The 23,306-nt window shown below is 58.4% G+C and overlaps 1 protein-coding gene across 4 annotated transcripts in view; it reads left to right on the forward strand.

The window, feature by feature from the left end:
* The window catches only part of FRMD6 (FERM domain containing 6), a 54,927-nt gene that overhangs the window by 28,378 nt on the left and 3,243 nt on the right, over nt 1–23,306 (forward strand). Inside the window, exons 3-13 of one of the 4 annotated variants that reach the window (XM_044436394.1) lie at nt 1,734–1,824; nt 3,227–3,306; nt 4,839–4,915; nt 6,024–6,210; nt 12,721–12,876; nt 14,290–14,355; nt 14,578–14,646; nt 17,170–17,344; nt 18,301–18,639; nt 20,561–20,695; nt 22,146–22,237. In XM_044436394.1, coding sequence (XP_044292329.1) covers nt 1,734–1,824; nt 3,227–3,306; nt 4,839–4,915; nt 6,024–6,210; nt 12,721–12,876; nt 14,290–14,355; nt 14,578–14,646; nt 17,170–17,344; nt 18,301–18,639; nt 20,561–20,695; nt 22,146–22,237 — 1,467 coding nt within the window. The remainder of the gene's footprint in view (nt 1–1,733; nt 1,825–3,226; nt 3,307–4,838; nt 4,916–6,023; nt 6,211–12,720; nt 12,877–14,289; nt 14,356–14,577; nt 14,647–17,169; nt 17,345–18,300; nt 18,640–20,560; nt 20,696–22,145; nt 22,238–23,306) is intronic. The other 3 variants (XM_044436398.1, XM_044436397.1, XM_044436395.1) reach the window with 3 other exon arrangements.

Raw genomic sequence — 23,306 nt, forward strand, 5'->3', positions numbered from 1 at the left:
GAGCCAGGGGTCAGACTAGATGGCCCAGGAGACCCCTTCTGACTTGCTCAGTCTCTATGTTTCTATGTCCTCCGTTTTTCTTTCCCAAAAGCTTGATAAACTGACTTTCCTTAAGCATTGCCTTGATTTTTTCAGGGGAAATCTGTCCTCGAAAATCAGGGCATTATGGGAATTGCCTCCCTTTGCAGTCAGTTCGCCTTGCCCGAGCTCTCAAAATGCATTCAAGCTCGTTTCATGCAGCTTGAAGGACTAGAAATGGGCTTTATGGATTGGGAAACATGCTTTGAACACACACACATTTTTATACTGACAATTTTGTGTTTATATGGAAAATGCAGGGCTGCCCTGGACGTTGCAAAAACTGGTCCATGTTTCTTTTTGACAGCTGTCTTTTATTGTAGGGACATAGGAAGGTGCTGTATGCTGCGTCAGCCTCGTGGTCCATCTAGCCCAAGTCTGTCAACACGGACTGGCAGCAGTCAGAGGGGCCGCACTGTTCACTCCTTTCCCTCTTCGCCATTTGCTCACCAAGAAAGTAATATTTTATGTTCAGGGACAGAAAAGCAACTGGGAAGATGAAGCATCCTAAACAGCTTATCTTCTTCCCGGGTGGCTGGGGATGATGGGATTTGTTGTCCCAAGACATCCAAAGGGTGTCTTACAGCTTAGCTTTTGCATTGCTTAGCTTTGCGCACAGACGTTGATGGGTTGCTTATGCCTCACTTTTCTCCTGCTATTAAATCTGGCTTGGTGCCTTCATGAGAAGGCAAGGGACTCTTGCAGCCTCAAGAGAGCCATGCTGGGAATCAGAATCGGTCATGGCGGATTTACATATTTTATTTTCACGCCCTTATCATAATTGCAACAAAACTGTAAATGTCAGGATTTCACAGCAGTGAGCAAGTGCATCGTTCCCCTCCGCCCCGCCATTCAGGATTGCTTGGTTTTTACAGTTTCAAACTCCTAAGTCAAGCCTTTAAAATTGCAAAAGATTATGGCCCCGAGGCCTCTGGAGCATGACAGAACTTTGCTTGCCTGCCCATGTCCGGCCGAAAATGAGAATCTAGATATTCTTGCCTGGAGTACTTTTCTGACGTTGGTGCAGGGACCAACGCTTCAATCTGTGTGCAAAGCCGACACTTCCCTGAATCCTGGTTTAAAATAACGGACGAGTCGCTTGAGCTGCTTGGTTCCCTCCTCTCCTCTCTGGGGCAAAGCTGGAATCCTTGCCGCAGTATCAGAGCTCCCTGCAGGGCTGATCTTTTGACCAGGGAGAGCAGTGCCATGTCCCGGTCATGGTTGCGCAATACACACACACACACATGCCAGACACACATTTGCAGGTGTGTCTCATTTTAAACTGCTCCAGGCTTCACAAGAGCTGACCCTCAGTGCAGGCACTGCCCTTGGGTGCAAAAATGTAGAATTCAGGGAGGTTCCTTCTTTTCTTAAAAAAAATGTTTCTAGTCCTCATGAAGGCAAAGGTGGGGAAGATCTGGGCAATGGTGGTTGCCTTTCAGAACTGAAGACAATGAGGAGGGGGTGCTCTTGAGCGGGTTTGTGTTTGGGACATCAGTGCCCTGTGCAGCCCCACGGGGTTCCTCGAGAGCAGTGGAAATGATCTAAAAATACGTATATGCTTAAATAAAACAACAGGAGCTTCATGTGATCTTTGCTCCTCTTAAAATAATCACAAATACTCTGTTTTCCTCTTCCACCCTCTCCCCCGGTAGGTTAAAATATTGTGTCATGAATTACTGGTCCAGGTATGTGACCTGCTACGGCTGAAGGACTGCCACCTCTTTGGACTCAGCGTCATACAGAGTGAGTCCACGTGGAGAAGCACGGAGTCGTGCATTTGTGTCTCTGTGGTGCCGAGTGACCGGCAGCAGGGTCTGAATCCCGTGGTGGAGGGCCTGGCTGCCGCAGCCTTAGATTTGACGCAACCATGGTTAGCTCAAGCCACAGCTGGGTTGCTGCTAACCATGGTTGACAGTAGTCGGGGCAGAGGGAAGCTCAACCGTGGCTGGCTCTTAAAATGGAAGGGGGGGGGAATGGGCAGCACGGGGGGGGGGACTGGTGCCCATGGGTGGGCACTGGATGACATCGCCCTGCTCTGGACTTCCAGTGCGCAAGCATCAAATCAAGCATTCTGGAAGAGACGGATGGCAGGTGTGTGTTAAAATAACGAAAGGGTTTGTGGCGCCATATTGCAGGGATGAGAAGCCTCAGCCCCGGGGCCAGATCAGCTCTCCCAGGGTCCCAGTCCAGATGCCCTTGCTGTCCCCCCCCCAGCCCCACCGCATTTCCCGTGAGCACAGATGGTTGGCGGTTTGCCCGGGTTCTGTGCTGCTCCCCACATCTTTTAAAAGCTCAAAATGCCTCCTACGGCTTCATGATGGGCCGGCCGGACACACGCGCAGCCACAGGAACCAAGAGGGTTGTATTTGTGAAGGTTGACTCCATCCCTCCTTCCTTTGCCCCCCACCATCCTTCCTTTGCCCCCCACCTGTCTTTCCTTTGGCCCCACCCACCCTGGCAAGGGAGGTCCCAGGTGTCTCTGAAACTGAACTCGGCCCTCTCTTCTCGTGCTGTGCGCATCAGGCCTCACAGCTTTGGCAGGCAGCGCCGGGCTGGGGCGAAGCCGGAGTGTTCGGAGGCTTCCTCTCACGCTCGGCCTGGGCGAGCCAGGGAGGCCCGCAAACAGGCGTAGGACGGAGACGCTGAGCCCAGCACCCTCTCCCTCCCTCAGGTGCAGCGGCACAAAGAAAGGCCTGCGGTGCTGGGGCAGGAGTGGGTAACGGGGCGCTGTTCCTCGTGCAGAAGAGGGGCCGTGCGAGGCAGGAACGTGGATTCTGGGCGGCAGCAAAGCGGGAATCCGTCGGATTTCCACCACACAGGAGTTGCGCACACATCCCTGAACCCGTGTGTGGTTCTTGTTCGTTTGCCTCTCCCAAGGGAGCTGTGGGACTTTTCCCTGCATCCCTAGAATTGCGCCCTAAATGATAAAATGCAATTTCGAACCACAGTGACGTTGCTTATCCTAACGATGACCTTGTAAAGGGATCCTTTTTTCCAGCAGAAGCCGATAAGCTAGTTTACAGAGAGGGCTTCTGCAGTGTAAACACTGAAAGCATCGGCAACATGGCGCGCTGCGCTTGCTAATCGGAGCGTGTCTGGCCGAGGCGCCTCGCTAATTCTGCCTTTGGATTCCTTTCTGCTGCAGACAATGAGCACGTGTACATGGAGTTGTCCCAGAAGCTGTACAAGTACTGTCCAAAGGAGTGGAAGAAGGAAGCGAGCAAGGTGAGGGAGGCCGTCCAGTCGTGCCTCGGTGGGTCTGGGGGACCGGACCGGATCTCTGCCGGATCTGGCCCGAAGCTGCACTCTCACTTGCGGTGGCTGTAGCCTGGGGGGTCCCCGGCCTGCTGGGACCCCATCAGCCCATCTGGGAATCTGCGGTGGGCACCACCACAAAATGACCCCTGCAAAGGGCGGTCCGGCTCGCTGAAAGTGAGCGAAGGAGGCTGGGGAGAGAAATAGGCGGAGGCTGAGAGGGAGGGGAAAAGACCGGGAATGGGGGCAAACGGAGCAAGGCTAGGGAGGGAGGGAGAGCAATAGGGCAGCCCCAATTCCTCCCATGCCCTTTCTCCGGATTTGTTGCACGGCAACACCCATCATCCTCAGCCTGGGTGTCACGGTCCGACACATCTGGAGGCACCGGCTTGGAGGAGGAGGAGCTGCTGGGCTGCTCGTGGCTCGGGCCCTGGACCCACATGCCCTCGTGGCCCCCTGCAGCGATCACGTGGGGGGGGCAGAGGTCACCTCAGGACGTGCGGTTGGCGTGTTCCGGGAACCGGCTCTTCCAGGGCCCGGCCAGGAACAGCCCCCAGGCTTTGGGGGGCTGTCTCCCTGCCTGGACGCTCTACCCCAAGAGGAGCTGACTGAGGTGATTGGGGGCCCAGGCCCGAGGCAGCTCCTTCCCTCACGACCGGCTTGTCTAACCTCGTGCCCAGGGCCAGGTGTGGCCCCTGGGACCCCCAGCCTGGGCACCCCCTTCCCCCGGCCACCAAGGACTTGGTGGGCTTCCAGCTTTTGCACAGACGTTCCCCGCTGCTCCAGGAGCACGAGATGCTTTTCCGGAGGGTTGGGGGGAAGCTTTGCCCTTAAGGGACGCGGGGGCTCAGCCAGCCCCTCTTGCCGTGGGGCCTGCCCACCACCAGCAGGTGGGCCCCCAAGCACGTCTTTGGAACGAAGCTCGGGTCTTGGGCTGAGGAGCTCTGCACCACTGCGGGGTCCCTCCGAGCAACGAGAGGAGGGGAGCAAGGCCCCCACACACCCCCTGGCGGTGCACGGATCAGGCCCACAGAGGGAGCAGGAGAGGCATCCGCTGGCGACAGAGGTGGGGGGCACGCTCAGGGGAAGGGGGCGTGGCTCCACCCCAGCCCCAAACCAGAGGCAGGATCCGTGCGCGTGCCAAAGGGCGGTCCCGGCTTGCACCCCCTGCCAGGCCTTCCCGCCCCGGTTGCTGCTTGGCCAAAAGCAGCCCAGCCCCATGGCCTCCGTCGGGACTTCCCACAGAAATGACGATCCACACGTTTAGCACAGCGTGAATCGGGCGGGGGGTCCTCCCGGGTGGGGGCAGCTGGTCAGGAGGGCTCAGTGTGCCCCCCCGCCAAGCATGTCCGTGTGCCGATTTCGAGTGCGCGCCAGCGTAGGAGGTGCTGCGTGGGCCTCCGGTCGGGGCATCGCATCGGCCGCTGGGGGCAGGGGTCCCCCCTCGCCATTCCCCCTCCCCAGAGGGGAGGCTGAGCCCTCATCTCTGTGTTTGGCTGCAGGGCTTAGACCAGTTCGGTCCCCCAATGATCATCCACTTCCGGGTGCAGTATTACGTGGAGAACGGCCGCCTGATCAGGTGAGGGCAGAGGAAGGGGCCAGCGCCAGCAGGGCCCCGTCGCCAGACGCCTCGGCACTGAGCGACCGGGAGGGTCGCCTGCACAGCAGAGGGGGCTTCGCTGAGGACGCGGACAGCTGCCCGGGTGGGATGCTGTCAGCTGGGGTCCCGCAAGGGCAGGGGGCTGGACCCGGGGGCCTTCCAGCTCCCCGTTCTACGGACCGGCATGCTCACAGCTGAACCCCTCCAGTTAAATCCAGAGCGCACCGCCAAGGTTTCTCTCTGGGCGAAGCTGCCCTTTCAGTGTTACAAAGATCCTCTCTGCTATTCTCCGATGCTATTTCTATTTAAAATATTTCTAGGCAGCATTTAAAGGCAAAAGGGGCAAGCCACATACAATTCCATCCAGCCAGAAAACAACATTCCAGTAAAAGAACCATGAAAAGGCCAAAGAAAGCAGAGTTACTTACTCATTCCCAATTACGACACCAGGCTGGAAGGAAACCGCACGGTGGTATTTCTGTAGTGCCTTTCCCAGAGCGATAGTAATAATTTGCCCATATGTAGCGCTTTCTGATGTGCAGCATGCTTTACGTGCATTAGCACTGCGACTCTTACAACTGTAACGTGGGCCAGTACCTTTCCCCATATTGTGGAGCCTTGGCAGAGATGAGATCCAAACCCAGAATTCCTGGTCTGCAGGGAATTCCGTCCCAGCGGCCCGGCTGCCCCGGGTCCACCCAAATTGCCACCTGTGTCTTCGAAAGGTCTGCCTTGAGCATGAAACCAGACCAAAGAAAACACGGAAGGTGTGGCTGGATGTGCACGTGGTTTCTGCCCACTATTTCAGGAGAGTAGGGGCTTTTCAGGGACTAAGGCTGGGAGGAACCCTAGCAGAATCCGCCCCTTTAGTACCTGCAGGCGTCTCTCAGTCCAGGCTCGCAAAGCGAGGCGAGAGGCAGTCTGCGCATGCCCATGGGACCCAGCTTGTGCACCCAGCATCTGTCTGCCGGGGGGCGCTTGTGTGGCATGTGGGACGCGATCCAGGCAAACAGGCGCATACTCGCCCGGAGCGCAGACTGCGGGCCACAGAGTGGGCTTTGATGCCGCTGTTCCTCGCCTCTTCCAGCGACCGCACGGCCCTGTACTACTACTACTGGCACCTGAGGAAGCAGGTGCTGCGCTCGCAGTGCGTCCTGCGCGAGGAAGCCTACTTCCTGCTGGCCGCCTTCGCCTTGCAGGCCGACCTGGGCAACTTCAAGCGGAGCAAGCACTACGGGAAGTACTTCGAGCCCGAGGCATACTTCCCCGCTTGGGTAGGTGCGCCGCCCGCGGCTCCCCCTCGCCCCCCGAGGCTGCGTCCGCCCGTCTCTCTGGTGGCCCGGGCACGAGCCGCGTTGCCGGAGCCGGGGGGGTGGGGTGGGGTGGGGGGGTTGGCCGTGTTTTGAAAGGATCCAGGCCGCAGGCGTCCTGCCAGCCCGGGAGTGGGTGTGCGCTTCCGTCAGCTGGAAAAAATGCGGAGGGAGGGGGGGTTGCAGCTTGGCCAGAATTGAGTTGGCTCTTCCAGAAATTAGGCTCTTGAGTGTCCTTCCTGTCTGACTTTGTTCCGGGGGGGGGGGGTTGGTTTTCATCCTTGCTTTGTGCCAGCTTGGCTCTTCGTGGCATTTTATGCCCTTAGTCCTTTCGATGGGGGTGGGCAGGAAAGGCAGAGAAGGCCGGCCCAGCTGGCTGCTGGGGGGCGGGTGACCCAAGGCACTGGGGCGAGAGAGCTGGAGCTGGGCCAGACCTCGAATGGGCCTGTGGGCTTCCCAGCGTCTCACAGAAACGTCAGGCTTCGGTGCGGGTGCCAGGAAGCACTTCCGGACAGTCGGGACCACCAGGGTGTGGCATGGGCTTCCCCGGGAGGTGGTGTGGGCCCCATCGGTGCGGGCGTTCGAGGACAGGCTGGACGTGCCTGTGTTGGGAATTGCATGACAGAGCCGGGTGGCCGGACTAGGCCCCCTGGCAGCCCCCTCCTTTGTGTCTGTGGTTCCAAGCGTGCATTGGCACACCTGTGTTTCACACATCGCACTAGCTAGACCTGTTGGGCGCTGTGTGAATGGAGCGCCCTGGGAAAAGCGGTGCTGGTGGACAAGCTCCGTGCGTGTACACGCACCCTGCCTGGCCTCCTCTGAAGAAGAACCCAAGGCAGCATGCGTTGCAGTCCTCCTCTCTATTTTATCCTCACAACAACCCTGTGAGGTAGGTGGGACCAAGCACATAGTTTATTATTCCTTATGAAGTTATTGAGTTTATAGCCTACTTTTGTCTTCCAGACAAGCTCAAAGCAGATTACATCATTCTCCTCCTGTGCCCCTCAGTCTTATCCCCACAACAACAGCCCTGTGAGGTAGGCAGGGCTGAGCATCTGCGACTGGCCCAGAGCCACCCGGTGGGTTGGATGGCCGAGCGGGGACTCGAACCCGGATCCCCTGCACCACGCCGGCTCCCACTGTGCCACATGGACTGGCAGTGTGGGAGCGTTCCTAGAGCATGTGCTGACCGCCTCATTGAAGACCACCCAGTGCACTGTTGCAGAAGCCCCCAGAGTTCCCGTGGTGGGGGGGCGGGGGCAGTTGGGGCTCAGTGGGGCTGGCTTCTGGGCAGCAGCCGGCCTGGGAAGACGTCGGCCCAGGAGAGGCCTTGGCGATGCGGACGTCCTGAGACCTGGCCGAGGGCTGTGCCCGGGGGCTTCGGCTGCCCAGGTCCCGAGGCAAAGGCCCCCCCCCCTCGGGGCCGCGGCTCCTCTCCCACTCAGCCATGGCTTGCCGAGGGGTCCAGCGGCGCTGCCACCTTGCAGGGGCCCCACTCATCCAACCCGAGCTGGGAGTCACCGGACGGTGCGTGCGCTGGGGGGCGGGGGGGCTTCCCTCGGGGACTTCCGGGCAGCGCTGGCTCGGCCCCGCAAGGGCCGGCAAGATGGCGCGGCAAGACGCTCTCCGGGCCTCTCCCGGGCTTTGCCTGTGGCTGTTTGCAGCTTGCCAGGATGCCTCTGGGGGAGCGATCATTCAGGGCCCCGGCCACGCGGTTGGTGTGGCGGGACCCCCATAACCCTGCAAGGGGGCTGCCCCGTTCCCCGTTGCTATAGTAGGGGCCCATAACCCCATAGAGCTTGTCCTGCTGAGAGCAGGGAGGAGGAGGCAGGCTCTGGGGATGGAAGCTCTGGCGTGGGAAGGGGGGTGTGGGTCCCCCCAGGGGGGTGGGGGGCTGCAGGTCTGTGGCCTCCGGCTCTGCCCCCGCCCGAGTGCGTGCCAGTCAGGCCCCTGCAGCGCCCTCGGGCCGTGCGGGACCCTGTGTGCGTGTCTTCGGCTCACACATGGGAGCAGTGACAGCTGTGGGCAACCCCAGAATAGATCGCGGCTATACAGGGACGCTGATGTCACGGGAATGCACAACAGAGGCATTCACGCTGCCCCCGTGGCGATCCGGAAATGCAGGGCTGGGGCGACGGGGGCGGAGAAGGTGGTTAACTGTTTCGTGGCTGCCCGACCCACAAGGACGCGGAGCCGGCTCCTGAATTAGCCATTTCTGCCCCCTCTCCACCTGTGTTGGGCCCCAACTCCCATCATCCCCAGCCCCCCTCTTTTGGCCCAGCACTTGTGGAAGGAGACTTTTCTGCTTGGGCACCTGTGAGAAACTTTATGCTCCAAGTCAGAGGCGGAGGGACAGGGGGGTCCGTTTGGCCCCCGTACTCTGTTATGTAGATTTCGTGCTGTTCAGAATTCTCTCCTTCCAGAAGAGAAAAATTTCTGGGGAAAATTCACCTTTGCTAATCCTAAGCAAAAAGGTGCAGTGAGCACATCATTGTGAGCAAAGAAAGGCACGAACCGAGGTAGGAGGCCCGGAATGATCCCGTGCCAAGCCCGCCGCTTCCCCCAGTCGCAGGAAAACAAGCTGAATCAGCACCAAGCCTTGACTGGCAATTGCCCCTTTCGCTTTTGTGGCATTCCGCGGGTGGCAAAAGCCGTGGGAGGGGCTCTCTTTTTCCGGAGCAGGGCAGAAACCCCCCCCCCCACAGTTTGGGGAGTCTCACAGCCTCTTGTGCAACCCAGAGCTTTCCGTGCTGTGTGCTTCGGCCCTGGTGCCAGGAGGAAAAGGGTCGCGAGCTTTTCCGGTGGGCTTGGCTGACCCGTTTCACGTTCAGCCGCTTCCAAGATGACCTGCAAAGGTTAGCCTGCTAAGAGGAGCTTATCCTCAAGTAGGGTTGACTTGCCGTTTCCACTCTGGGCTCCCCTTCCCCGGAGCATTTCGGCCTGGCACCCCACTGCTTGGAGGGCGGGGCCTTGAATGCCCCGGACTGGGGCAGGCGCACGCAGCTTCGGGGTGACGCAGGCCCTCTGGGGCAAGAACCTGCTCCGAGCCAGGATCTGCTCCTGTCAGATGCCATTTCGGCAGCCCCCGCTCACCAGGATGGGCGTAAGTACGACTGACGGCTTTGGGTTGCTCCCCGCTTCCTAACATTGGCCTTAGAGGACGGGGCGAGACGTACGGAATGGGGTTCTGGCATTCCTGTCCTGCTGGTGGACGCATGAGTCCGAAAAGCCGAATCCCGCACCAAGGAAATGCAGGTGCGTGTTTATGAAATGCCCTTCGCAAAGTTAAGGGCGTTGGGGTATTTACTCGCAAAGTTTCTGCATTGTTTCTCCTAAAAATCAAAATGCCCCCAGATAAAACAGAGCATCCTAATTCATTTCTATTTAAAAACCAGATGGCACTTAAAACCAGCAGAAATGTAAACTCAGGAACAGTAAAACTTAAGTGTAAAATCGAGCTCCTTCCAGGAAGGGGTTTTATTAGAAAGCTCCCTGGAGTAGTCGCTCTTTGACTGGACTATGAATGGATACCACTCTCATGGCAGAAAGTGAAGAGGAACTAAAGAGCCTCTTGATGCGGGTGAAGGAGGAGAGTGCAAAAGTTGGCTTGAAACCCAACATTAAGAAAACTAAGATCATGGTATCCGGTCCTCTCACTTCCTGGCAAATAGATGGGGAAGAAATGGAGGTAGGGACAGATTTTATTTTCCTGGGCTCCTAAATCACCGCAGAGGGGGACTGCAGCCAAGAAATTAAAGGACGCTTGCTCCTGGGGAGGAAAGCTGTGGCAAATCTAGACAGCACACTAAAAAGCAGAGACATCACCCTGCCGACAAAAGTGCGTCTAGTCAAGGCGATGGTTTTCCCAGTTGCAAAGTATGGCTGTGAAAGCTGGACCATAAGGAAGGCTGAGCGCCAAAGGACTGAGGCCTTTGAATTGCGGTGCTGGAGGAGACTCCTGCGAGTCCCCTGGACCGCAAGGCAACCAAACCAGTCAGTCCTAGAGGAGATCAACCCTGGCTGCTCTTTAGAAGGCCAGACACTGAAGATGAAGCTCAAATACTTTGGCCACCTAATGAGAAGGAAGGACTCCCTGGAGAAGAGCCTGATGCTGGGAACAATTGAGGGCAAAAGAAGGAGGGGAGGGCAGAGGATGAGGGGGCTGGATGGGGCACTGGGGCGGTGGGTGAGGGCTTGCGTGGACTCCAGGGGAGGGTGGAGGACAGGAAGGCCTGGAGGAATGTTGTCCATGGGGTCGCGATGGGTCAGACACGACTCCGCGACTAACAACAACATGAAGGGATGCGGGAGTGGAACCTGGCACAGGTCTTGGTGTTGTGAGCTCCGAGCAGCAGGGACCAGCACCAAAAAAGCCCTGCTCTGGCCTCTCGTATTGTGATTCCAGTCAAGGAAGGAACTCTGGACAAGGCCGGAGAGGAGACACTGCCTCAGATCAGTGCGGCCTTAAAGGTTTGGCTCCTCGAAGCAGGTCTGGAGGTTACGGGCGGGCCAGTTGGGCGCTCCCTGCAGTCTGGTCTCATCCAAAGGTGGTCCACAAGATTCCAGCCCAGCTTGCCTTCAGGGGCAGCCCCGTGCAACATGCAGGGCAGGACCAGGTCACGTGGTCATCAGGCCGGGGAGGACGGATCCTGAGTACAGAGGGCAGGGCAAAGCTGGCTGCCTCTCGCAGGGGGCGTGTGGTTTGGATAGCAGCCTGCCCCCACACCGCCCGATTCCACCCACCTCTTTTCCCTGCCTCTCCATGCGGACGGGAATTCGTCAGTGGGTATCACACCTCAGTATATCCTCTGAATACCATTGTTAGCTGCAGATTGTTATTCATGGGCAAACCATGGTTTGCATTAACCATGGTTAAGCGTTGCTGGTGCTTTGAGGAAGCCTCCCTTTGGGGAGTTTCCTGGCCGCTCTGCTTGCAAAGGAGCGAGCAGATTCCCTCGGATGCTTCCTCCGCCGGCATTTGCTCATCTCTGCAGTTCGAGCCATGGTTTCATGGCATGCTGTGAAACTGCAGCCAGGGTTGAGGTTCTGTTCGGATGCCAGGAAGCCCTTCTGGACAGTCAGGACCCCAAGGGTGTGGAATGGGCTCCCACGGGAGGTGGTTGAGGCCCCATCGGTGAGGGTGTTCAAGGATAGGCTGGACGTGCACATGGTGGGCACGTCATGAGCGGAGCCGGCTGGAGCCAGGGGTCAGACTAGATGGCCCGGGAGGTCCCTTCTGACTTTCTATGTTTCTATCAAACTGTGGTTAAGCATTGTATCATGGTCGGTGTGTGCAACTGTAGAGGAGGCACAGAAACATTTTGGTGCAGAAGTCTGCTTCCTCAGAAGCTCAGCTTGCTATCTTTTGTGACTAGGTTTCTAGTCCTTATGGCAGAGAAAATCGAAGACCCACCAAGAAAGTTTTGGGAACTCCTTGGAGGGCGTCAGTTATTGAGCAGTATAGAAATTTAACTGATAAATAAGATAAATAAGAACGAGAGTGGCTAGTTTCTGTGCCGTTCGACCTGGAGCAGACAGGCAAAACCACAATAAATTTTGCAAAACACGAGTATATGCTGTACGCAGAGTTGGACCGGAGTTGTGTCTTGCCTGTTGTGATTCAGCAACAACTCTCCAGGGACTTGGCACAGAGAACTTGCCCCCCCCCCCCATCCACATTTTGACTGGAGATGGCAGCCATTTGTCCTGCTGCCCAAGGCTTGCGTTCTGCCTCTGAGCTACTGGCCTGGGGCATCGTACGCATGGGCCATTTGTCTGCCTGGTTTTTAGTGCCCTGCAGAGCGCTTCTCCCAGCTGCCGTCTGTCTGCCTGGGCACTGTGCTCAACATCTAGGGCCTTCCCCCCAGTGCCACGAGGGGGGAGGCCTCCTCGCTGGCGGCCCCCTCTATGGAACGACGCTCGCCACTGAGGCCCGCTCGGCTCCAGCCTTTCAGCACCAGGCTAAGACGGCCATGAAGGCGCTTAAAGACATGTGATATTCGTAATCCTTTTTCTTCTCCCATTATTTTAATTGTTAAATTGTTTTAGTTTGCGGTTCTTCACCGAATACTGGATGCTGTGATGCTTTTTACTCTTACTTTTGTTTTATTCTATTTTATCGAAGTTTGTTGTGAACCGTCCCGAGACATTGGTGAGGGGGCGGTCTAGAAAAGTTTTAAATAACTAAAATAAATAATAACCATGCCAGGGTTTGAGGGGACTTCCCATCCCAGGTGTTTCACAGGCCTCCCTCTACCGTCTTCCTTGTTTTTGATTAGTCCTGTATCCTTAGCATGTTAGAACAAGTTTATAGGTATCGCCTGCTCGGTGGGAGCGCTGGACGCCCCCTCTCACCCGCCAGAGGCCCTGCGGGCTGGGGGGGGTCGTGGTCCAGCGCCTCCGGGGGGCACCGGCTTGGCGGGGGGGGCGCCCCATCCCCGGCCGCTCAGCACGTGCGCTGGCGTCTCTCGGCAGGTGGTGGCCAAGCGAGGGAGGGGCTACATCCTGAAGCACATCCCCATCATGCACAAGGACCAGCGGGCGCTGCCTGCCTCCGAGGCGCACCTCCGGTACATCAAGGAGGCCGTGCGGCTGGACGACGTGGCCGTGCATTACTACCGGCTGTACAAGGTGCGCGGGGGGCCCGGGCGGGGGCGGGAACGGCCCCGGGGCGGTTTCTGGGGGCCGAGTACCTCTCGGTCGATCGCGCCTCGGGGAAGCCTCGCGGTGCCCCGGCCCACGCCGAGCGGGTCCTTTGGCCACGCTTTCCGGACCGGCCGAGGCACCGCCGCCGTGCGGCTGGGCCACGGGGCCGCGGCGGGCGCTCGCTTGACGGCCGAGCCTTCGCTACACCCCCGCAGCAGGGACGGCGGCCTGGGTTGCGTGCGGAGGCGGCGGCATCCCCGGCCCGGCGGGCACGGCCGGGGCGTGGGGCTGCCCCTGTCGCGCACAGCCCTTGCTCGGCAGGCAGCCGTTCCCCCGGTCCCGCCGGCAGAACTGAACTCGGGAGGACCGTGGCTGCCAGTTAGGGCCGAACATGGTGGCCCAGAGGCCTGGCCCAGACTAAGTGGCTTCCCACGGTCCTGGCCGCGTGTGCCCAAGCCCTGCTCTGGGAGGTGGCGAGGTTTCGCCAGACGGTCGCAAAGCTGGGCGGGTGCAGGGGGTGGCCGAGCCCAGTGGCAGCGGGACGGCTTCCCGCGCGGGGCCAGCCTGTTCCCATCTGCAAGAGCCACGCGGGGGGCCCTGCTAAGCCTCCACCGTGGCCCCTGGGCCGCTGGGTGGCCCTTCGCCATCATTCATTCATTGCATTTATTTATTGCATTTATATGCCACCCCAGTAGCCCAGAGGGCGCTCTGGGTGGTTTACCAACATTAAAACGCCACCAATCCTAAAAGAAATCAATTGGCTACACCACAACAGAGTGTAAAATAACATGGTTAAAATGAATTAAGTAAATAAATATGCCATTAAAATTAATTAACTTTAAAATATTGGTTAAATAAAAAGGTCTTGACCTTCTCCTGTGTGCCGACACCATGCAAGGCAGGGCTTTTCGTGACGTATTTGTCACACGGGTGTGCCCCCTTTTTCCTTCTTGCGCAGAGCCCAAGGGGGCTTCTGTGCCCCTCCTCTCCTCCCCTCCCCTTTTCTTTTTCACAACAACCCTGCGAGGTAGACTGAATGGGTGCTTCAGGGCTGAGCAGAGGCAAGAATCCAGGTCCCTCTGACACTGCAGCACACGGCGCAAGAACTGATCTCTTCCTGGGCGAGGGTGTTATCACTGGCTACTAGGCCTGCTGGCCACATGCTCCCTCCTTCCCTGAGGCGGCCTGCCTGCAGCACCCCTTGCTGAGGAGCTGGGCAGGCGGAGGCCTCGCACCCACCCTGCTTGGGGGACCTTGTGGGGAGGGGGTCTGCTCCGTGCATACGGAGGGCTGGCCAGGTCCCAATCCAGCAGGCTTCCCTTCGGTTCTGCACTCACGGGAAGGCAGGGCCAGGAGCTTGCGCTGCTGGAAGGGTCTCATCCGGATCCTTTCTCTTAGGACAAGAAGGAAATCGAGGCCTCCCTGACCCTGGGGCTCACCACGCGGGGGATCCAGATATTTCAGGTGGGTGTCCCACAGGGGTGGGGGGGGGCTCTGACCATTCCCGGCTCCGGCTCCAACCCTGCCTGGCAGGCTGCCCCCAAGGGAGGCAGCCTCGGCGAGGAGGGAAGGGGGCCGCCCCCGAGGAGGCAGCTCTGGCAGAGACGGCCCGCCACCCAGTCTGGCACCAGGCCACCGCGTCGTGCCTGCCCGCAGCCTCCTCTTCCTCACCGCTTCCTCTTCCAGAATGCGAACGGCGAGAAGCTCCTGCTGTTCGACTTCCCCTGGACCAACGTGGGGAAGCTCGTCTTCGTGGTGAGTGGAAGCCGCCGGGGTCAAGCTTTCCCCGCAGCCCCTGCAGACGCTCCGCTCAGCCTCGGGCACCAGACCGCGCAGCCCCCGGGGCGGAGGGCGCCCTCCCCAGCGGGCAGCATCTGCGCCCAGTGGCGGTGCTCCGGCTGTGCCCACTGGCTCCCACCACGGCCCGGAGGGAGGGCGGCCAGAGGGAAGCGCCGGGCACTTTTCTCCCCGCAGCCCCCTCCCCGCGGGCACAGACCCTCCCTCGGCGGTCCCTCCATTGAGAATGCATTATACAAAGTTTTTATATGCCGTCCCAATGCTGAAAGTCTCTGGGCGGCTTACAGAAAACAAAAACACAAAGCAACCGTGACAACGGCGACACACAACACACCGCATCCGATAAATGATGGTAAAAGCAAGGCCAGGCCCAAGTAACTGTTAAAATATCGGGAAAATGAAAAGTCCTCGGCAAGAGGGAGGGAGCGGCCAGGCCCGGAAGAAGCCGGCGGGAGGCAGCAGGAACGCCCGGACCCAGACGTGCCGCCTCAGGAGGGCCTCCCAGGATTTAGGGGTGGACGGGACGTGGAAACAGCGTTCCCCCAGCCTTCCCCATTTTTGCCAAGAGGCAGCCGCTGCTGTTTCATGGGCGCATTCTGCTGACAGATACTCCTCTCCTCTCTCCTTTGCCAATGGTGCTGTTAACTGCCAGGGCCTGGTCGTTATGCATGGAACAGAATACGGGGGGGGGGGGTCTCCCAATTTGGCCAGTGTTGATTGCCCCTCTGTGAGGAGACGGTGGGGAAGGATCGAGCCCAGCCTTGTTTGAAGTGCAAAGGTTTCCTCCCACAGGGAACTGCACTTCGGCTTTGCTGAGCAAAACCCGAAGCGTTCGGTCATGAGATCTAGCACCCGCAGCCACTTCCCGCCTGGGGCAGGCCAAGTTTAATAAAGCGCAGAGAGCGCCAGCGTTCTGCGTGGAATAGAGGATTAGCGCCACTGCTGTGACTGGCTTTTGCCCTCGCTTCAGCTACATCAGAGCAGCGTGCTAGCCACACAACAGTCTTGTGAGGTAGGCCAGTATTTAGCGCTATACAGGTGCACCTGCTCAAACAATAACATAGGAACATGCATACATTTATTTATTTACAGTGTTTCTACCCCGTCCTTAACTGCGTCTCAGGAAGGTTACAACAAAATCCAACTAACACTTGGATTAGACAGAAAAAATACAACCCACATAATGCCATAAAAAAGGTAGAATGCGATAAATGATAGAATGTGGCTAAGCGTGAGAATAACAGTCGTTCAGAATTTAAATATTAAAATGTCAGGTCAATTAAAAAAAGGTTTAAGAAGAGGTGAAAAGGTTTGCAAAACATAAGAAAAGCCCTGATGTATCGGAGCCACGGTCCATCCAGGCCAGCCCTCCGTGCACACGGGGGCCAAGCAGCTGCCCCCAGGAGCCCTCCAGCGGGGTGGGGGCAAGGCCTCCCCCTGCCCAAGCCCCTCGGCAAGGGGTGTTCCAGGCAGGCCGTCTCTGAAGAAGGAGGCCACCCATGGCCAGCAGGGCTAGTGGCCACGGAGAGCCGCCTCCTCCACGGATCCGTCCGGTCCCTCTTTAAAGCCACCCTTGCCGCGGCCGTCACCGCCTCCCGTGGAAGCAGGTTCCATCGACTGCTGATTTAGGGTTGGCGTTGGCCCAGGACACCCCCCCCCCATGACTCACATGCCTCAGCGGCAGCCTGAGCCCAGGCCCCCCGCTTGCAAGGGTTTTGTGTGCCCCACTGGCTGCCCGGAGCGCCCAGCCCTCTTGCAGCAGGTTGGAGTAAAATGTAAAAGAATATTAAACCAGCCCCAGATAAAGCCGGGCAGCCGAGTGCGTCACTGCGGTGAGTCAGCGCGGGAAATCCTCCACGGAGCACGGATGCTCCCATCCACGCGCTCAGCGCGGGGCGGCCCCAGACGGAAGTCTCCCGGGTCCGCTCTCCACCCCCACGGCCTTTCCCCGCGGCCACGTGCCCCCGGGGACGCCGGGTAGGCCCTGGGACTGCAGTCGCTCCCACAGGAAACAAGGGCCCGATCCTTGCCATCCCGGCACTGAGGAGGAAGGAGGGGGCGCCACGTTGGCAGCCGCAGCCGGCCAGCGCCGATTTCTGTTGGGCAGGAAGCCGTCTATTTGCAGCATACCTCCAGCAGGCTATTGGCCCACCGAGGCCAAGTCCCTGAGCATGTGCAGAGTGGTTTGTTGGACTCAAACGAGCGACTGTCTCCTTTCCGTAACCCCGGGCCTCCCACCCGGCTGTGCCCCTCTGGAGACATGCAAGCCCCTGCTCCAGCTGGCCTGCCCTCCTCCCCCGACATGTGCCACGGGGCCAAGGGTCGGGCCTGTGGGTCTGGCGGCTCCCCGTGCCCCCCGGCACTTCCGAACCCGGGGTCTGCCTGAGCCCCTGGCGGCGGTGAGCGCGAGAGATGCTCGGCAGGGGCACCGAGGCGGCGCCCACCCGCCCGCCAGTCCCCGTGACCCTCCGATCCCTGCAGGGCAAGCGGTTCGAGATCCTGCCGGACGGGTTGCCATCCGCCCGCAAGCTCACCTACTACACCGGCTGCCCGCTGCGCTCCCGCCACCTGCTGCAGCTGCTGAGCAGCAGCCACCGCCTCTACATGAACCTGCAGCCCGTCCTGCGGCGGATCAGGACGCTGGAGGAGAACGAAGGTAAGCCGCCCCTCTCCCGGTCCGGCCCCGGCCGTTATTGAGGCCTTCTGTGGCTGCTGCACCCCGTCACTGAAGCTCTCTCTGGCCGGTTTGCGCCTTGTTCCTCTCCTGATCTGGGCCAACATGCCTGCCCAAGTGGCTAGTCCACAAGTGGCTTTGAATCCCTGCACGGCCTCCCACAGGGGAGCTCGGAGGCCCAGGCAAAGGGCTGGGCCTGGACCGCCTGCAAGAGGCGCGGGTTGTGCCGTTTTCGTTTTGTGCCTCGTCCAGGTGGAAGGCAGCCTGGGGGGGGGGGCGGCCTGAGTGGGGGGAGGCCAGCCGGGCGGCCACCGCCTCTGACATCTCTTCACGAGAGGCTTTTTCAGAAAGACAGAGAGGATAATGCTCAAGTTGATCCTCACTGAGAGCCAGTGTGGTGCGGAGGTTCCTGCGCTGGCTGGAGACCCAGGAGACCACGATTCTGGTACCCACTCGGCCAGGCAGCTCACGGAGCGACCTCGGACCAGTCCCGGTCCTTCAGCCATCCTACCTCACAGGGCTGTTGTGGTGAGGACGAAGACTGAGAGGAAGAGGAAGAGGAGACTACATAAGCCGCCTTGAGCTCTTTCGAAGGAAAAGGGCAAGGTGGAACTATGACAGAGGAAATATAAATAAAACAATATGCAACGTATTAATGCATTATTAAATATATTTCCTCCTTTTTTCACTTGCAAGCAGCCCAAGGCAGCTGTCATAGGCCTCCTCTTCTGTTCTGGACTCACAACAACCCTGTGAGGTAGGCTGGGCAGTGTGGCAGCGCCCCCCTGTGGTCACCCAGAGACCTGCAGGGCTCAGTGGGGACTGGCACCTGGGCATCTAATGCAGTGGTGAGAGCGGCAGTGGGGATGTCGGGGGTCACCCCCCCTCGCTCGCCGCTGACCGGGTGCCCCTCGTGAGCCTCCCGGCTTTCCCCGCAGAGAAGAAGCAGTACCGCGAGTCCTACATCAGCGACGCGCTGGACCTCGACGGGGACCCGCTGGAGAAGCGCTCGCGGGCCAGCGGGAGCAGCTCGGGCAGCGCCAGGCCCCCGGGCCTCTCCCGCCACTCCACCGCCAGCCACGGCAGCTCGCACACCTCGGGCATCGAGGCCGACCCCAAGCCGCGGGAGCGGGCCGCCGAGGAGGACTTCCTGCTGGCCGCCGTGCACCACACGCTCCGGGCCTGCAGCTCCCTGACCAGCCGCGGCAGCTCCCACACCTCCGGCGTGGAGAGCGGCGAGAAGGAGCGGCCCGAGGAAGACTCCTCCCAGGAGGACGGTGAGCCCGCCGCGGCCGCTGCACCCGCGGGGCCTCCGCCTGCCCACGCAGAGGCTCCCCCCCCCCGGCTGGGCTCCGGGCTCCCGCGGGGGGCGGGGGCCGTTCTGCGCGCCCGAGACGCCTCTCGGACACCGCCCACACATCTGGCCAGGGGTGCCCCCTGTGCCCAGGGGCCAGAGCCAGCCCTGCGGGTGTCAGCCTCCTCCACCAGTTCTTGGGGGGCTCCCTGACCTGTGGCAGCCCTTCCCCATTCTGGGAGTAGGGAGGGCATCCGGAAGAGTCGAGGCGGGAGGGGCCCGAGGGACCAAGCCCCAGCTCAGGGCAGGACCCCCCTTAAGCCGTCCCTCCCAGAGGACTGTCCCGCTGCCTCCCGAAGGCCTCCAGGGTGGGAGAGCCCGCCACCTCCCCGGTCAAGAGTCCCATGCCGTACTGCTCCGACCGTCAGGAATTCTGCCTGATATTAGCCGGAACTGGCTTCCTGGAACGCTAGCCCATTATCCTGGGTCCTGCCCTCTGGGAGGATCAAGAAGAGATCCTGGCCTTCCTCTTTGGGGCAGCCTTTCAAGAGTGCCGTCCCACCTCCCCTGGATCTTCCCTTCCCGAGGCTCAGCATGCCCAGTTCTCGCAGTCTCTCCTCCCAGGGCCTTGTTTCCAGTCCCCGGATCATCTCCATTGCCCTCCTCTGGCCGCTCTGCGGCTCTTCCACACCTTTCTCAAACTGGTGCCCAGAACTGGGCGCAGGACTCCAGATGAGGCCTAGCCAGTGCTGAGTGCAGGGGAATGGGTTCTTGGAAGCGATACTCCTGTTAATGCAGCCCTAAATAGCATTTGCCCTTTCTGCAGCCGCATCACACGGTTGGCTCAGATTCAGTTCCTGCTCCACAGCCATTCCAAGATCCTTCCCACTTGCAGTGTTGTTGAGCCAAGGTGTCCCCATCTTGTGGTTTCCCTTTCCTAGGTGTGGAACTTGGCATTGTCCCTCGAGAAGGTCCTGCATCTCTCCTAAGGCTTAATCCCTGATCGGAAGGGCTTTATGCTGAGATACGCTGATACTTGGGGGTGTTTCTGGCCCTTTTGGCCACGTCCCCTTTCCCCTGTGGCTCTGCCCCTCGGTGGGACACATCCAAGAGCGCCGCAACGGTGAAGGTGGCCCTCAGCCCCCAGGCTAGAAACAGCCCTGAGCCAGACGGATATGGCGGGCAACCTGTCTGCAGGGTCTCCGGTGTGGTCTCGCCTCACAGGCCGGCTCGCCACCTGGCTGACTCTCCAGATCTGCGAGGGGGCCTCGGGGGTGCTCCCTGCCACCCCCAGCCCTTCGCTGGCCTCTTAGCGAGATGGCAGCCCACGTCCTGCATTGGACCAGCTCCCTCTGTGCTCGGCTTCAGGCCAGGGCTTTGGCTGGCAAAGGGGTCCCTTCCCGAGGACGCTTCCTCACCCTTTGAGTGGACACAGCCCGGTCCCACACCACCCCAGCCAGAGAGAGACGCTAAGCATGGGCGCCTCAGAGCATCCGGTCGCCCGTGGAAGGCTTCTAGGCCCCAGAAAAACTATATGGCAGGAACGGGGACCCCCAGTCTGCCTTCCTCAGTCCAGCGGCCCATAACAGGGTCAGAATATACAAGGTGGGGGGCACCTCCCAGTAGGTGTCTGGGTTTCAAACCGAAAAGCAGTGGCGAGGAAATGAAGGGAAAGCAAGAATGGCCAAAGGCGGGGTGCGTGACCCTTCCCATGGGAACCTCATCCTTTCATGGAGGGGGGGATTTTTGTGGCTGAAACTGCCCCAGGAACCAAGCTCAGCCTCTGCCTGCCCAGCTTTCCGCTCGCTCGGCCTCTTCTCGTTCCTCCCTTCCCCAGCTGGGGGCCCCCAAAGGTTCCTTCTCCCACCCAAACGACGCCTCATTTCCCTCCCTCTCCTGCGCAGAAATTGAGATGCTGGTGGATGACCCCCGAGACCTTGAGCCAGCCAGCGAAACGTCCCTGGATGACGTGAGCCCCGATGTTTGCATTTACATCACGGAGGACATGCTGGTGGCCAGGAAGTGCAACGGACAATCAGGTGACCTGCGCGAGCGCGATGCAGGCGAGCGGGGGGGGGGGATTCTTGGAAGGCCCTGGGCAAAGCAGATGTCAAGAAGAACATCTGGCGGAGGGTGTGGGGACCGCTTTCAGACCCTGCGACCTGATTCAGTTTGGAAGAAGTTTCCTGGTGGTGGGGCCCAGATACAAACTGATTGATTGATTGATTGATTGGTTGGTTTAATTTAGAATTTTTGTATGCCGTCCCATCGCTTATAGCCTCGGGACGGCTCACATAAATAAATAAACGTAATACATAAAAATAACACAATTAAAAACCCAGAATCACCCTGGCTGCAAAATTAAAACCAATAGGTATTATTAAGAGTTGTTAAAATATTGTTTAAATCAAAAGGCCTTAGCCTGGCGCCGAAAAAATAATAATGATGGCAGCAGGCGGACCTCTCTGGGGAGCGCATTCCTTGGATGGGGCGCCACCCATTTTTTATGTTAGTTCTGACCACCTGTAGCAAAGCTCAGGAGAGGGATTTCAACCTCTGAATCGGGGGACATGCAAAAACTGGGAATGATCGGCACTGGAGGAAAGATGGTGAGAAGGGGCTGCAGTCAGGGGAGGTGAGGTGGACCGGCATCTTCAGACTGAAATGCCAGGGATTTCCTTGTGTAAATCTGTCATTCCGGCACGTGGTGTTCCAAAACGGGATGGTTCCAGTTGACTTCAGTTCTGCCCACACAACCAGAAGGCATCCCAAAGTGAAAAGTTATGTGCCATCGAGTCGTCTCTGACTTATAGTGATAAAGAAAGAACTCCAAAATGCCCTGCCCAGCTCTTGAAATTTATTTATTTTTATTTATTTATTCAACTTCTATATTGCTGTAACTATTCCGAGGACTCTCGAGCGGTAAATAAAGTGATATACAAAGAAATAATAAAATCAGGGTGCCATGGGAAGATGGCAAGTAAATGAAGTACATAACTAAATACCAAGCACAGTGTAGAACAACATATCCATCTAAAACATTCCTAAAAGACAAAAAGAAAATATCTTTCTTTGGTGGGCAGGTCATGAGCGGAGGTGGCTGGAGCCGGGGGTCAGACTAGATGGCCCAGGAGGCTCCTCCTGCCTCGCTCTGTTTCTGTGTTTCTATATCTAGCACAGCCAGTCAACAAGAAATAACCGCCAAGCCATGCCATTAACTCCAAATGCACAGATAAATGTTGCCCGTCTGTGCGCAGAAGGCTTTTCAGGGATCAATTACACATCTCCCCTCTCGAGGTAGCATGGCCACATCCCATGTTCTGAAAAGCCAGCCAGATGGTGGCCAAGTGGTGGAATTTTTTCAGGACGACACAAAGAGTCAGCATGCAAAGCAAAATATTTGCCGGGCTGTACAAAGCGCGCCAGTCTTGAACAAAGCGGGCGCTCACCGACTCGGGTTTTTTCTCCCTCCCTCGCTGTGGAATTCAGGACTGGTCGTCAAGGAAGTCAGCTCCTCCACATCAAGTTCCTCGGAGACGGTGGTGAAGCTCCGTGGCCAGAGCACGGATTCCTTGCCGCAGGTGCGTGCGCGGTGAGGGGTGTGAGGCCGCCTGGGAAGTTGCGTGCTTCCCATGGGACTTGCAGAGTGATGCCCGGGAAGGGGTGGCTGGCTCAGGCGGGCAGCTTCTTCTCAGGTGGGCAGCTAGAACGCCCCAGGTGCGGAGGGACAGGTGGGGGCAGTGCCATTTCTGCTACTTTAGGGGCAGATCAGCTGTTCTGTGTTTCTCCAGGTCCCCAGAGCGTTTTGTTTCATTAAAAACTGGGGTAACATTTTGGCCATAAGAAAATGTCCGGAATTCATTTATTTATTTTATTTATTTATTTAGAAAATTTCTTTGCCGCCCCATTTGCCGAAGCCTCAGGGCAGCTCACAAATAGATCAATTAAAATATAATACAATAAAATATAAAACAAGTTTTACCACATTTTATTGCCATACCTTTGACGAGGCCAGCAGATGTGGTTTGATTGCACACTAAAATTGACCTTTGGCGACTCCTGTATCCCTAAGCTCCAAGAGGGTCCAGTTTGGTCTGTAAGCGAATTTTAGGTCTTTGATACACAGCAATGCTAAAAATGATATTTTTGTGGTTAACAATAAATAATTTGTAATAAGGCAGTATGGGAACTACGTAGGGGAAGCACTGGGGGCTGCGTGAAACCTACACTCCTGCTTTACGGGAACCCAAGATAACGGGTTTTGATGCTCTACTGAGGGTGCTTGAAAAATAAAAACCAGTGGATGGCACAGGGAAGGGAGGATGGGATTGACCTGATGCCGTGTGCTGCCTCTGGAGCACCTTCAAGCACCTTCTTTCGGCCCAGAGGGTGAACGCCGCCCTTGGCTGCACAGCCAGAAGCGCGGCTTCCAGATCGAGGGAGGTGTTACTGCCACTCCATACGACTCTGGTGCGCCCGTAACTGGAGTATTGTGCTCAGTTTTGGGCCCCTCATTACAGGAAGGATATAGCCAGGTTAGAGTCAGTGCAGCGTAGGGCCACAAGGTTGGTGGCCGGTTTGCAGGGGATGCCGTATGAGGCGAGACTGAGGGAGCTGGGTCTCTTCAGCCTGGAGAAGAGGAGACTCAGG

The sequence above is a fragment of the Varanus komodoensis genome, unplaced genomic scaffold (assembly GCF_004798865.1).
Source record: "Varanus komodoensis strain SLA01 unplaced genomic scaffold, ASM479886v1 scaffold3, whole genome shotgun sequence".
NCBI classification, from domain to species: Eukaryota; Metazoa; Chordata; class Lepidosauria; order Squamata; family Varanidae; genus Varanus; species Varanus komodoensis.